Source organism: Vulpes vulpes, chromosome 14, assembly GCF_048418805.1.
Source record: "Vulpes vulpes isolate BD-2025 chromosome 14, VulVul3, whole genome shotgun sequence".
Taxonomy (NCBI): domain Eukaryota; kingdom Metazoa; phylum Chordata; class Mammalia; order Carnivora; family Canidae; genus Vulpes; species Vulpes vulpes.
In genome coordinates, this window is record NC_132793.1 from 29,866,501 (window position 1) to 29,881,178 (window position 14,678).

The window sequence follows — 14,678 nt, forward strand, 5'->3', positions numbered from 1 at the left end:
GCTGTAAAAGTGAGCACAGAAGTGACAATAGCATGGGAGGAACATGAAATGAAGGAAGTTTGTTTTTTAAGAAGGAAGTCCGACAGCTCATCTCATGCTGATCCAGTGGATAGAATTGTAGGGTTGGGGTTGGAATTAGTTTGTTCTGCTGGTGCCCTTGACTGAATAGAATATGAGAGTTCTAGACCCAGGTAGATGGTTTAACTCTAGATGAATTTAGATAGTTTATCCATTGTAACTAGAGGAACATACGTGTATTTAGTAATGGGGAGAAAATATGGTTTGCCTAATTTATTTCTTCTTCTACTGTTATTCACTTTGTGCTGTTAAGATGCCAGGCACACTTCTAGGCACGGGAAATAGTGAACAGAACAGACAAAAATCTTTACTGTCATGAAGTTTACGTTCTGCTGGGGGAAAATACACTTGAAATGAGTAAAGTAATCCACTGATCATTAGTTGAAATTGAAGAGAGGGGAGAGTGTTTGGGAAGTTGAAAGATAAAAGGTGTAAAAGTGAATTGGACAGGGAAATGGAAGGACTGTTGTCCTACAGTGCTCAGAGCCTGTTCGAGGTGTGTGTTTATAAATGTAAAGTGAGACCAGTCAGCACAATGTTGTGTTTCTAGTCTTATTCAGCTACTTCATTGCACATACATACAGAGTAAGCAGAGTTGGGTTCAACCAGATCTAGAGTTTGCCATATGTGTAATTTCAGCTTGCTAAGATGTCATTGAGTGTGAAATGTGCCCTTATCTTGTTTACTTACAAAGAAGGAAAAAACACTTCTTTTGAACGGTGACATGCTATTGATTTTATCCTGATTTCTATTTTTCTATATTTCTATTTTTCTTTATATTTTTTCTTTATATATATTTCTTTATATTTCTATTATATTTTATATATATAAATATTTCTTTCTATAAATATATAAATTTTTCTTTATATTTTATTTATATATTTCTTTATATTTCTATTTTTCTATATTTCTATTTTTCATCCTGATTTCTGAGTTATTAGGGGAAAAGTGTTCATCTTAGAATTGGTGGAATTAGTAGTTGGGATGATTTTACTTGAAAGCAACAGAAAATCCAAACTTAAGGGACTTTAGCTATGAAGAGGAGCCAAGAGGAACATGAGGAACATGGCAGTCTAAATGAGTCTTGCTTCCCTGGCTCTCCCAACTGCATCTGCAGAAAAGCACTCTGCTTTTCTTGAGCCAGCTTGCTGTGGGGACCTATAGAAAACTATAGGATCTAGGATCTGTTGTGGTCCTCCCAGGCAGAACTGGTATGTGTATGGGCCATTGTGGCAAAGGACAAGGACCATGAAGCTGCAGATCCTGGATAGTGTGATGTAGAGTAGATATTCCTGACCTCCACAAGATCAGCATACGAATAAATGGACAGCCAGAATCTTACCTGTGCTTGAGGCCAGGGGAATACTGGGACACCTGGGAACAGTGAAGATTCATACCTTGATGATGAAAGTGTAAGAGGATACAACAATTTAGGAAACAATTTTGGTAGTTTCTTTAAATTTGGCATATATCTGTAATTTGATCTATCTTTTATGTATTTATCCAAGAGGAATGTCTGCACATGTCCACACAAAGTCTTGTACACAAGTGCAGCTTTATTTATAAGAGCTTGTGACTCCATAATCCAAGTGTCCATCAACAGGAGAATGAATAAACAAGTTGTGGTATATTCACGCAGTAGAATGCTACTCAGCAATAGGAAGGAGCAAACTACTGATACATACAATACTGAGAAACATTTATGCTGATCAAAAGAAGGCACAAGAGTGTCCCTCTTTGCTTTTATTAAATCATGTTGTATAAAACTGGTCTATAGTGATAGAAATAAGATCAATGTTGGGAGAGATTAACTCCAAAGTGGTGTGAAGGAACTTTGGGGGTAACAGACCTGTTTTATGTGTTGTTTTGGAAGATTTCACATGGGTATACATTTGTCAAAACTTAAGAAATTGTACATTTAAGGTACCATTTATTGTATATAAATTACTCCTCACTAAGATTGATTTAAAATGTTGGTTGGGGGACGCCTGGGTGGCTCAGTGGTTGAGCGTCTGCCTTCGGCTCAGGGCATGATCCTGGAGTCCCAGGATCGAGTCCTACATCGGGCTCCCCACGGGGAGCCTGCTTCTTCCTCTGCCTGTGTCTCTGCCTCTCTCTCTGTATCTCTCATGAATAAATAAGTAAAATCTTTAAAATAAAATGTTAATTGGAAGGAATCAAATTAGTATAAGCAGTCACACTAAATGTGAAAAATTATATTGTGCCACTAAAACCATTAGACTAGGTTAAGAAACAAAACCTAATAACCACGTCCTTTTTAGAAGAAAGACATTTTTGAAAATTTGATGAGGAAATATGAAAAAGAGTTGGATAAAGATCTATGGCCCAAGAAAACAACAACAAAAAACTAGTAATTATAATAATAAACAAGGTGAAACATGAACATCAAACTATATAAATGCTTATTATTGTGATAAAAGGGACAATTTTTGAAGATCTAATGGTTACAAGCTTATGTGGCTAAATAGATAAGTACATAAAGGAAAAATAACTTGGCAAATGTGTCATGGTATGGGATTTCAATATACCTTTCTTAGAAATAGATCTAGTAGGTAACAGGTAAGAATATAAGGGAGTTGAATAGGGCATTCAATAAGCTGAATTACACATTGATAGTAGTTTACATTCCTATGATATACTGCCCTTTTTTTTTTTTTCTTAAATGTTCAAGGAACTTTGGTCAAAGTTTATTGATGTCCAATATACTTGAGCACAAAAAACAAAACAAAACTAAACCTGTGAGAAAAGTTGAGATTTTTTTTTTTTTTTTACAGGCTGTGTTACCTGGTAATAATACTAATAAATTAGAAATAATTAAAAGGTGACTTCTTTGAAATCTGCCTCCTATAAAGGGTTTCCCTATTTTCCTGTATTTGTTTCTACGGCAGAATCACCCTTGAATTGGAAACTAGGTGGAAGCAAGAAGTTATTAATTCTTTATATTTCTGGTTTTCTATTGTTGAAGAGTCTTTATGTTTCGATTGAATGCCTTTATGTGACTGCTGGTGAAGTGAGCACAGGCAGTACTGGTGTCTGTACCTGGATCACCAGTGATAAAGGTTGACCTGAAAGTATAGTTGATATTCCTAACCTTCCCCTTTCAAATCTCTCTAAATTTTCAGTAAACGTTTATCGGCCATTCACTGGAACATAGGGAATTTCAACTTAACAATTTAAAAGAAACAAGAATACCTAATACAGAGGGGATGTGGAAAATAGCATACTCTCACATATTGTTAGTGGAAATGTGAATTGTTACAGCCTTTTTGAAAATAATTTGGCAGCTTGGTTAACAATTAAAATTCATATTCCTTTGGCCCAGTAATCCTCCTCCTTAGAGTCTATTCTTAGAAATTAAAGCACAAGTAAGGCCATATGTATAGGGATATTTATTGCAGCAATGTGCATAATGCTAGCTGACTGAAAACAAAATGAATGTCAGTAGGAGAAAGAAAAAAAATCCTACTTCAATAGGTTAGAATATTATGCTTCATGGAAAAAGTGAATTAGACTAATATCTGTTTAGTTGGAGAGATTCTCACAAAGTTTTGTTGTGTTATAAAAGGAAGATGCAGAAAAGTTTGTATAATAATTTGTGTAGCCAAAAATTAATTGAAGAGAACTTTGCATATATCATGGGCTCATGAGTATGAAGAAAAATAGTTAAGAATGCTTACTAGGTGATTAAATGTTTATCTTAGTATGAGATGAGTGGGAGTACTTGGGGAGAGAAATTACAAAAGGAGAATTGTCCTTTAGTTGACAAAAAGCCTATCTGTGAAAAAAAAAAAAGCCTATCTGTGATCATAACTATTCATTATCTGTAAAATTTTATAAATGCTAGATTTAAAGGTACTAAGTGAATATTTAAAATTAAAGTGACCTATTTCCTTTTTTTTTTTTTTTAAGATTTTATTTATTTATTCATGAGAGACAGAGAGAGAGAGACACGCAGAGACACAGGCAGAGAGAGGAGCAGGCTTCATGCAGGGAGCCTGATGTGGGACTTGATCCTGGGACTCCAGGATCACACCGTGGGCCAAAGGTGGTGCTAAACCGCTGAGCCACCCAGGCTGCCCACCTATTTTTTTTCTAAGAGTGATGCTGGTTTGCAAAGACCCAAGCACATCTATGTATGTGAAATCCATAGAAACTCTTAGGAGCAAAACAAGCATAGTAGAAAGCTTGAAAACCTTCGGAGCCAGAAGGGCCTAAAGTGTATCCACACACACACTATGAATCAGTAACCAGTAGGAAATTAATTAGTCCATAAACCTGGAGTGATCTCTGGTTGGTTGGTACTGCTCTTCATCAACCTTTGCATTCCTTTGGTTTGTCATCCTTGGGGTTGGCTTTGTGTTCAACCTCATAGCATGATGGCTGCCTTGCTGAGATGGAGTTTGGGGCACAGATTGGTTATAACACCTGTGAGAGGAAGGAGCAGGAAGCAGAAATGGGCAAAGGAAGAAGTAGAGCTTCACTGCAGGCCAACAAAGGGGATTGTCTGTCAAGGATTGTCTGTCAAAGTTGTTTCATGTTGGATTGAGCAAGGATTGTCTGTCAAAGTTGTTTCATGTTGGATTGAAATGCTCTGGCCTCTCTATCCTCTGTGTGAGCTGCCCTAACCAGGGTGGGACCTGGGGCAAGGCAGCTCCTCAAGAAACTGATAGCTGGAGATTGCCTCTTGACCAGGCAGTAAGTCCTTCCTCAAAAGGGAGGTTATGTGAAGTATCTCTCTGTCAACCACACTGTCTTTTTTAAGAATGAAAAAAATACTTCCTGGAAGCCATCCATCAAGACTTCCTCTCACATCTAAATCTTAGATTACATGCTGTGACAGAGACTAATAATGACCCTTCATTGCCTTTCTTCACTTTGCTAGTAAAGGAAATCCTGATTTTTCATTGAGTACATGGTCATCGGGAATAATGGCTACATTTCTCAGTCTCTGTCTACATTTAGATATGTTAGTAACTTTTGGCTGATGGGATGTTTTGTCTTATTTGACTTAGAAGGAGAAGATGTGCACCTGGTTTTCTTTCCTCCTTCCTGCTGGATAGAATGTGGGAATAAAAGCTAGAGTTTGAGCAGTCATCTTGGATTATGGTGGAAGCCACATGTTGAGGATAACAGAGCAACAGATAGAAGAGCATCAGGTCCTTGATGATTATGGAAATTCCATAGGTGCTCTGTATTTCTTTCTTTTGGACTTTATATCTTGGGTAAGGCATTATTACTTACATTTTTCTGCCAGTTGCATTAGGACCTAATCTTAACTGATACACATTTCTAATTAGTTATTAACAGAGGGCACAGGAAACCATGATTAGTTTAGACTAACATTTTGGGGGTAAAATGGATATTGGGAGTAAGACGTGGAGTATCAATATCCAGGTAAGTACAGCAGAGGGAGAGAAGGGGAAAGAAGCCAAGGGATCTGCAGGTGATGATAATTGTGATGGACCATGGAATCTTAACTAGGTAAGTGGGAAGGTCAAATGTGTGGGTGGTAGATGATGGACATGAAGAAGTGCTTAGTGGATTGGAGGTCCCCATGGGGCCGATGACTCACTGGAAAGGGTGAGCTAGGCTAAATTAACTTGAGACATAAGAGTCATAATGTAGGATGCCTAAAATGAAGATTTTGGTACTCTTGCTGTTAAAGGTAATGTCATGACCCAGAGGACTGGGTGACTAATGTGGGGTGGAGGAAGAGATCATTAATGGTGAAGTTAAGAAATGGAGAGCCTGGTTTTTGATTTAGAACATCTTGGATGTTGATGTAGTTGAATGGAAGGCAATGAACTGATACTAGTATCAGTGGGTGAGAGGGAATAAGTGGAATGTTAATAGTTAACTCAGAAAAAAGGGGAAAAGACCCGGAGGGGAGCATCTGTTTCAGAGAGGCTGACATTGGTGATGTAGATGGAGGAAAAATGATCTGAAAACGGTGAGGAAGGAAATAGCATCCTTCTTAAATATTAAAAAGTTATATATAGCAAAAGATAGCAGACACAAAATATAAAGAGAAAAGTAAACTGAGAGAACACAGTATATTTAACATGCAGTTGGGAGCTCTTTAGTATAAAAAGAGCTCCTAAACAGTAATTTGAAAAAGACAACTTGGTGGCAAAGTAGGCAAAAGAATATGGAATTTTAATTCACAAAGGAGGAAATACAAATGACCAAAATATATAAGAAGATATTCAAGCGGGACATCTGGGTGGCTCAGCAGTTGAGTCTCTGCCTTCGGTTTAGGGCGTGATCCTGGAGTCGTGGGATCGAGTTCCACATTGAGCTCCCAGCATGGAGCGTGCTTCTCCCTCTGCCTGTGTCTCGGCCTCTCTCTTTCTGTGTCTCTCATGAATAAATATATAAAATCTTAAAAAAAAGATACCCGAGCATCAGAGTTAGTACCAGTCAAAACATTAATGAAATACCAGGATATGCCTATCATATTGGCAAGACCTAAAAATATTGACAAACTTCAGACTTGGCACAAATATGGGAAGACAGGTGCTGATGGACACTGCTCATGGGGTATGGTAGATTACCTTCAGAAGCAGCAGCTAGATGAGTGCGGGGGTCCATTGTGTGTTGGGACTTGATGTTTTTGCCCATTACAGTTATATTCTCCACAGTGTTATTGTATTAAATACACTTCAGTGGTAACTGTAACCATGTGATCTTTTAAAAAACCAATTAGGGACACCTGGGTGGCTCAGCGGTTGAGTGCCTTTGGCTGAGGGCATGACCCCGTGGTCCTAGGATTGAGTCTCACATTGGGCTCCCTGCATGGAGCCTGCTTCTCCCTCTGTCTAGTCTCTGCCTCGCTCTCTGCATCTCTCATGAATAAATAAAATCTTAAAAAAAAAACAAAACACAGCAATTCACATTTATAAGTAAATTCTTGTAGTCATTTTCATGGTACAAAGTATGAATTTCTCATCTCCGCTAGAAAGATTTAGATATAATTTTCTTTATTACTCTTGGTTTTAATGTTTGTATCCCCCTTTTCTAGAGTATATGGCAAATAGTCTTTTCACTCAGATTTGTATAATTTGAGTATAACTATCCAGTGATTTTCTTCTGGTTATGTATTAATGTACCTATTATGCTTAACTTGCACTGTATTGGGAATTAAAGATATTAATATGTGAAATTTTGATGGACTTAATTTTTTTTATTTGCATTACAGACTAACTGGATCTTCTGGGTTTGTAACAGATGGCCCTGGAAATTATAAATATAAAACGAAGTGCACATGGCTTATTGAAGGACAGTAAGTAGTAATAGCTGGTTTGTTTTTTTTCTTCTGAGCTCAGTGTGGCAAACCTTTTGTTTTTTACAAGTAAAATTAACATTCTAACATAAAGTACTTAAAATATTTTTTGTTTGATAACTTCATCTAACAAGTGAATTTGGTTTTATTTTTCTTAATCTTCATTGTTAATTTGAAAAAAGGTATTGTGTTGATTTAAAGCTGTGAATGAATTGTACACACTAGAAATATGTATATCGTCAATTATAATAGTTAAAACTGTTGAATATTTGAAATGGTTTGCTTAAAGCAGTAGAAAATTAAAATATGTTATTTTTTAAGTACCTATTTTTATTGTGAGCAGGAAAATGAAAATAACTATTATTCTTCAAATGGCTGCTTCTCTAGGCCTCCTGTACCCTCCAGCTCTTGCCTTTTCCTTCTTCTCTTCATGGCAATAGATATTTTTTTTTCTTAAAGTAGGCTCCACGCAGGATGTGGAGCCCAGTGTGGGGCTTGAACTTGTGACCATGAGATCCAGACCTGAGCCAAAATCAAGAATTGGATGCATATTTGACTAAGCCACCCACGTGTCTCTCTTCATGGCAAATCTTTAAAGCAGTGTTTCTCAAATTTTGTGGTCTCAGGACCCCTTTACACTCTTAAATTTTGAGAATTCCAAATAACTTTTATTTATGTGGGTTATATCTGTTCATATTATAAATTAATACTAAGGATATTCTTCGTTAACTCATTGAAAAGCAATGATAAACCTATGTGTCAGCACAAATGAGATCTTTTTATGAAAAAGGAAATCCTATATTAAAAAAATCAGTGAGAAGAATACTGTTTTACATTTTTGTAAAATCTCTTCTGTCTGGCTCCATAGATTTTCTTCTACATTCACTTCATTACAATATGTTGTTATTGTTGAAGTATGTCAAGAGAATCAGTCTTCACTTGAATATGTAGTAGGAAAGAGAAGGAGATTTTAGTAATCCTTTTACATAATTTTGGGTGGCCTTCCTTGATACTACATCAAAGCTTGACAAGTGCTAATTTCTTAAAAGTAAATTGCAGTGGGGAATCTGAAACAATGTGAACTTTTGGAACTTAAGTTAAAATCTGTTGGTTTTCTTGTACTTTGGAATGGATCTTTAACCCTTACATGGTTTTGTAACAAGATATCTGGGTTATTTGGAAAATCATGGTGCACTGAATTATGTAGATCTTCCAAACTTTGATATATTTCATGATATAACGTGAAATGTTATATGTTAACTTTGGTTAACATTACCATTAATCTCATCAGAGAGTTTTAAGTATTGGGAAGTTATATCTGGGTGGCAAATGCAAATTTTCCAAAAATCTAATTACTACTTAAAAACCTAAATTTTATCTTTGGCAACAAATAGTGTCCGTTGTTTTCTTTGAAGTGATAGACGTGCTTTGTTCATTTCTAAGAAAGTATCTACCAGATAAGTAAGTCTGACTCATCATAGTTTGTTAGTTGTTCTTTCAAGTGAAAATGATAGATGACATTCTGGGAAAAAAGCAACTAGTTCAGCTCACCACCCAAACGGTTGCACGAGTGATTTTCCCTGAGACCGCGGTTCTATTAGGCAGCAGAAGTGGTTTGTGCGTACTTCCTGTCTTGTCATATGGAATATTCAAAAGATGTGTCCTCCAGGGTCAAGGTTTTATGAAATTAAGATTTTTTTTCACCACTTAATAAAGGAGGATATCCTTTTTTTTTTTTTAATTTTTTTTTAAATTTTTTATTTATTTATGATAGTAACACAGAGAGAGACAGAGGCAGAGACATAGGCAGAGGGAGAAGCAGGCTCCATGCACCGGGAGCCCGATGTGGGATTCGATCCCGGGTCTCCAGGATCACGCCCTGTGCCAAAGGCAGGCGCCAAACCGCTGCGCCACCCAGGGATCCCAAAGGAGGATATCCTTAAATGAAACCCAGTTTTTCCTTTTTCTGTGAGTGTGTAGTGGTGAAGAATAACGGTGATCACTGGGACACTCTGGTGTTTCTGCCTTGCTCTGTCTCGAGGTGCTAGCACATTTACCCACCATTGCTCCATTAGTAAATGCCAATCCACTGATAGTCATGTGCTATTTTAGGATTATTGGGAACATAGATTTGGCCTCCTAGACAGCCTGAAAGGGCCCCAGGGCCCCACCCGATGCTGTGAGACCCGCAGATTAGCAGTTGAGGACCTGCTGCCTCAGGAGTTGTTTGCCCCTCTCCATTCTCTCCTTTCATTCCTATCGGATGCCCTCCTGCAGCATTCCTCTTGGTGGCTGTTACTACTCAGCCTAAGGAAAAACTTTAGCTCCTTCTTTCCCTTATGCCTATATTCAGCCTGTTGGTGAGTTCTGCCCATTTTCCCTTCCCTCTAGAATGTATTCACAGCCCATCTACATGCTCCTTTTCATCCTCATCTCTGCAGTTGTTTTAAGACACCAACCATCCTGTCTTTCCGGGGCTGCTGTGATGGCTTGGAAATTGGCCTCCCAGCTTTTGCTCTCGCTTCTTGCTCATCTCTCACGTCTTATGTCATGTGGTGTCTTCTGTTTGCTGTGTTTGAGACACATTGGTTTTCTTCATGTTGCTCAGATGCATCAGCCTCTTTCTCACTTGGACTTTAAGACTGTGCTGTTCCCTCTATCCAAAACATTGTTCCTTTTCCTTTTCACATGGCTTAGCTCTTGTCATTCTCATCTCTTCAAAGCTTTCTGGAGTAATTCCTGACCACCTGTTCTACACATCACATTCCATTCATATCTTCACGGTAGTCATCATCAGCTGAGTTAACTTGTTTATGAACTTATATTTGTTTGCTTATACATGTTAGGTTGACAAGTGTGGGGTAGAGGGAAGGCCTAGGCTGGAGACATATAATTAGGTATCATCAGGATATAAATGGTGCTGATAGTACCAAGAGGTTTTTGAGTGGAGTGTTTTGGTGAAAGCCAGGTTTGGAGAGCAAAGAGGGTGAGTAGGATGTGAGGAAGCAGAGAAAGCAGAATCTTGTGTGGAGGTTCACTCTCTTCAGAGGAGAGAGGGATAGAGATAGGTTGGGTAATAGCTGGAAGGAGAGTTGAGATTTAAAGTTTTTCTGTTCTGCTGTTTTTTGAAAATATATGATGCTTAAGGAAGTTTAAATGAGAGTGTGGGAAGTTCCAGATGAGAGGGAGATATGAAGTGTTTGAGAGATGGATGGAGGAATGAGTAGGTGTATCTGTTTTGGAAAATGGGGAGTTGAGAGATTTTTTTTTGTCTGGGTGCTGAGCTTAAGCAGGGAGGTGGGACCGAATGGTTTGAAATAGTAATCGGGAGTGAGCAGCAATTGTGGAGAAAGAGAAGGAGAATGAGTGGTAGCACTGCTGGCAGAATTGAAGTGCCAATTTGAAGTTGGTGAGCTGTGACCAGTCCTGAAAACAGTCTACCAAGTAGTAGGCTTAGTTTTCTTTGCATTTAATCTAAGTCAAAGCAGATAACTGGTGTCCTCTGGATACCTTTTGCCAGGTAGGTCCATGGAAAGGCAGAGGGTAGGCAAGTATAGAGAACTGGCAGTTGTGTTTGTGAAATGATGTAGTGTGGAACCTGAAATTGAGTAAGGAAGGAAGTGCAGAAACGGAAGGGCTAATGGGTTGGCTCACAGGGTGTTAAAGAACAGCCACTGTATGGACGGTGAGGTCCAGAGTGGCATGGACCGTGGCGATTTTGTTTACCGTTGCATGCTTAGTGGTCTCTCACCCTAAGTATGAAATAAACTATGAAATAAGTCTTCGGCAAATGAAGGAATGTCATTTATGTACTATTCATTTCTTCTTTCCCTGTAAGTTCCTTAAAAATTTATCTCTCTCAACTCTGAAATGTTTTATAGTTATGATGATTATTATAAACTGCTCTTCTTGTTCTTTTCAGGCCAAATAGAATAATGAGACTTCGTTTCAATCATTTTGCTACAGAATGTAGTTGGGACCATTTATATGTTTATGATGGAGACTCAATTTATGCACCACTTATTGCTGCCTTTAGGTAAGTTTTGTCACATAAGTACTAGTTAATCATTGTTTGATTTCTGAATTCAGCCTTATCTCCTAGATTGCAAATATCACTTACTACCTTTATTTCATGGAGAGGGTAAGTAGTTCTGGAGTCCTCTACCACTTGTGTTCTAGGCCTGACTTGGTTTCCTGTAGCTACTGGGTAAATTTCTGGGCAGAGCACTGGACCTCTCCTTTGAATTTCCTGATCTCTAAAATTGTGGTAGTAGTATTAAGTTTACTTACTTCTTTGGTGGTGATGAAGTTTACGTTTAAAAGATGTTTTGTTAGTAATATATTGAATATTAGTTCTGTGAAAATTTTAAATCATGAACCACAGTCACCCCGATCCTTGTATCTCATTGTGCAGGCCTTAGGGAGTTATTTGTTGAATCCAGATATAGTGTGGGCATGCGTGTGTGTGTGTGTGCGCGCGCGCGTGTGTTTTTATGTATATGTATTAATATGAGTGAGGGAAACTTTTTGGAAGAATACATAGAAAATGAAGAGTAACCTGTGGAAAATGAAGAAAGTCTTTTTTTTTTTTTTAACAAGTGTGTTCTCTATTACTTAAAAAAAACAGCTGAACACTAAATATACAGAGTGTTCTGTATTGTTTTGGCATTTTAGTTTTTATTAAGAATAAGTAGCTCTGTTATTACGTTTTAGACTACATGGGAATTCAAAACCATCCAATTTTTCTCCCTTTTACTTGATAGAGGATTTATAAAATATATTTTTCTAACATGTACATCCCATTAGAGAGCCATAGCTGTCAGTTTTTCATCTGCAGCTGACTTTCTGGAATTTCAGACATTTTATTTCTCTGACTTTGAAAGAAATCAATTCAACAAATATTTTTTGTATTCCTCACATGGGGCTAGTCTAGTTGATGTTTCACGTCAGTGAGAAGGTAACAAGAGTAAACAGTATACAAGCAGCTGAAGGACACAGGAAATCAGGGGACTAATATGCCCTTATATTTCTCCACCTCCTTTGGCTTAGAATTCTCTCCAGCATATCTTTGAACTGAGAACCAAGGTCATTTTCTGGGTTTCAAAGGTACACTAATGGAGCCAAAGAACAGGGTAGATAGGCCATGCTAAGTAGTAAAATGTCATTGTCCAAGTGTGGGGTATATGTATTTTTATGCCAAAATTTGAAGCATGCCTTGGGTTATGGCAAGAGGCACTTCAACACAAGCATGGAAGGTATATTATGATGTTATAATGATAGTACTTACTGGGGATTCACTTGAACTGAAGTTCATAAATCAAAATTCATGGAGTCCCTATTATGTGCTGAGCACTTAGAATCAGCTTGCCAGTAGCCCTTGTGGGGACATCAGCCAAGCAAGTGTGCACCATCCTGTGGCTCACCTGGACTGTGTATTTGATGAGCATACATGTGAAGCAACAGCAACAGAAAACAAGCAGGAAGCTATGAATTTTCTTCTAGTCAGTGACTTCTGAGAGAAGCCAGAGTATGTATACAAATAACTGGAGGGTTTTTGTGTTTCTCTAAAAAAGCTGATAAACTGATAATATAAATTAGTGCTTTGATAATTTTAAAATTTAAACTTATATTTAGTGTGAATTTTCTAAAATGACAGTGAAAAAATATGTGTTTAAAAATTGAAATTTAATCCCAAATGCAAGTTTTTCAGTGTAATTCACATAAGACACCCTGAGTGTCCCTTTTGGGTTTTTTTCCTCCATGCTTATAATGAATAAATAAATACTTTCACAAATAACAAGAAAAAAAATTGAAATTTACCTGAAACACAGAATCCCTAAAAGCAGTGATGTGCAGAACACCTTGAAAACTGCTGTTGAAAGCCATAAGGGCTCTGTCACAAGATGGGGGCTGAGGAGTGTGCTGGGTCAGGAGAGCTTTAGAGGGAAGAAATCAACCCAATGGTGATGTGTGGGGTGCGGGGGTGGGGTGCAGAATGGTGAGAGCCTGCATACAGCCCAGCTAATAACAAAAGAACTACATGAGATCCAGAAGGTGAGGACTGTTTATCTCAGTTCTGCTCAAGTCTTTGTGTGAATTCAGACAGGTCATGTAAGTGCTCTAGTCCTCAGCTTCTGCTACCCCAGGTGACAGTGTTGTGCTGTGTTTTCTCTAGGTGTGTTGCAGACTACAAAGTCTCATTTGATTCTGAACTGGTCAATCTCATTTATATTTTACACATTGAAGTTCTGTATAAAATCTGTGTATCAAACCAAGTTCCATTAGTAGACAGATCTGAGAACCACTAGAGCAAGACTCTTCCAGCTCTACCATACTTTGATTTGTGGTGCATCCAGTTCAACACATGTTTAAATATGGAGCTCTTTGGTGGAGCAGCTCCTCTGCTAGGGTCTGTGATCTGTGGTCCGAGATGCAAAGGTGGTTGTGGTGATGAATCAGGGAGAAGAGTTCCTTTCTGAGAACATTCTTCATCAGAAGGTTGTTCTTTATAGAGTTGGTTGTTTTTTTCTTGGTGGTTGTGGGGTCATTTAGATAAGGCAATTGTTTCGACTGACAAAGAGCCGTTGGAAGAGCTTTGTGAAAGCAGGAGTCAGTTGTCCAGCACTCAGCTGAACCAGTTGATGCTGTGGTCAGACCATGGCACACAGAGAAGCAGTCAAAGGCAGGCACCTCTCAGGTTCTTGGACCTTCCTTCACCAGACAGGAGTACAGACCCTGCCTGGCCCCATTGCCAGTCTCTGACCCCTGACTTTAAGAATCTGGCTTCTCTTCCACAACTCCCTGCCCTCAGGGAGTATCTAGTCTTGCAAGGAGATAGGTGTATAAACCTAGGATTGCTAATAAACTTGGCTTAGATGTTGAGCATCTGCCTTTGGCTCAGGGCGTGCTCACAGGGTCCTGGGATCGAGTCCCACATTGGGCTCCCTGTGAGGAGCCTGCTTCTTCCTTTGCCTGTGTCTCTGCCTCTATCTGTATGTATCTCTCATGAATAAAGAAATAAAATCTTAAAACAAACAAACAAAAAACTTGGCTAGTGTAGTTGAAGTCAAGGTATACCCCATGTGTGTTCAGAGAGCCCATGTCCGCCTAGCACTGTTATACTGAATTAAGAAAATACCTTGAACAGTGATTTTCAAAAATAGTTCTAAATAATGGTACTCTGTGTTTATTTTTTTTTTATTTTTATTTTTTTTATGATAGTCACAGAGAGAGAGAGAGGCAGAGACACAGGCAGAGGAAGAAGCAGGCTCCATGCACCGGGAGCCTGATGTGGGAT

General features: G+C 38.3%; 1 protein-coding gene across 3 annotated transcripts in view; it reads left to right on the forward strand.

Moving 5' to 3' along the window:
- Positions 1 to 14,678, forward strand: part of ATRN (attractin) — a 163,152-nt gene that overhangs the window by 32,375 nt on the left and 116,099 nt on the right. For all 3 annotated transcript variants that reach the window (XM_072736260.1, XM_026012365.2, XM_072736259.1), the window contains exons 2-3: positions 7,298 to 7,381; positions 11,304 to 11,417. In XM_072736260.1, coding sequence (XP_072592361.1) covers positions 7,298 to 7,381; positions 11,304 to 11,417 — 198 coding nt within the window. The remainder of the gene's footprint in view (positions 1 to 7,297; positions 7,382 to 11,303; positions 11,418 to 14,678) is intronic.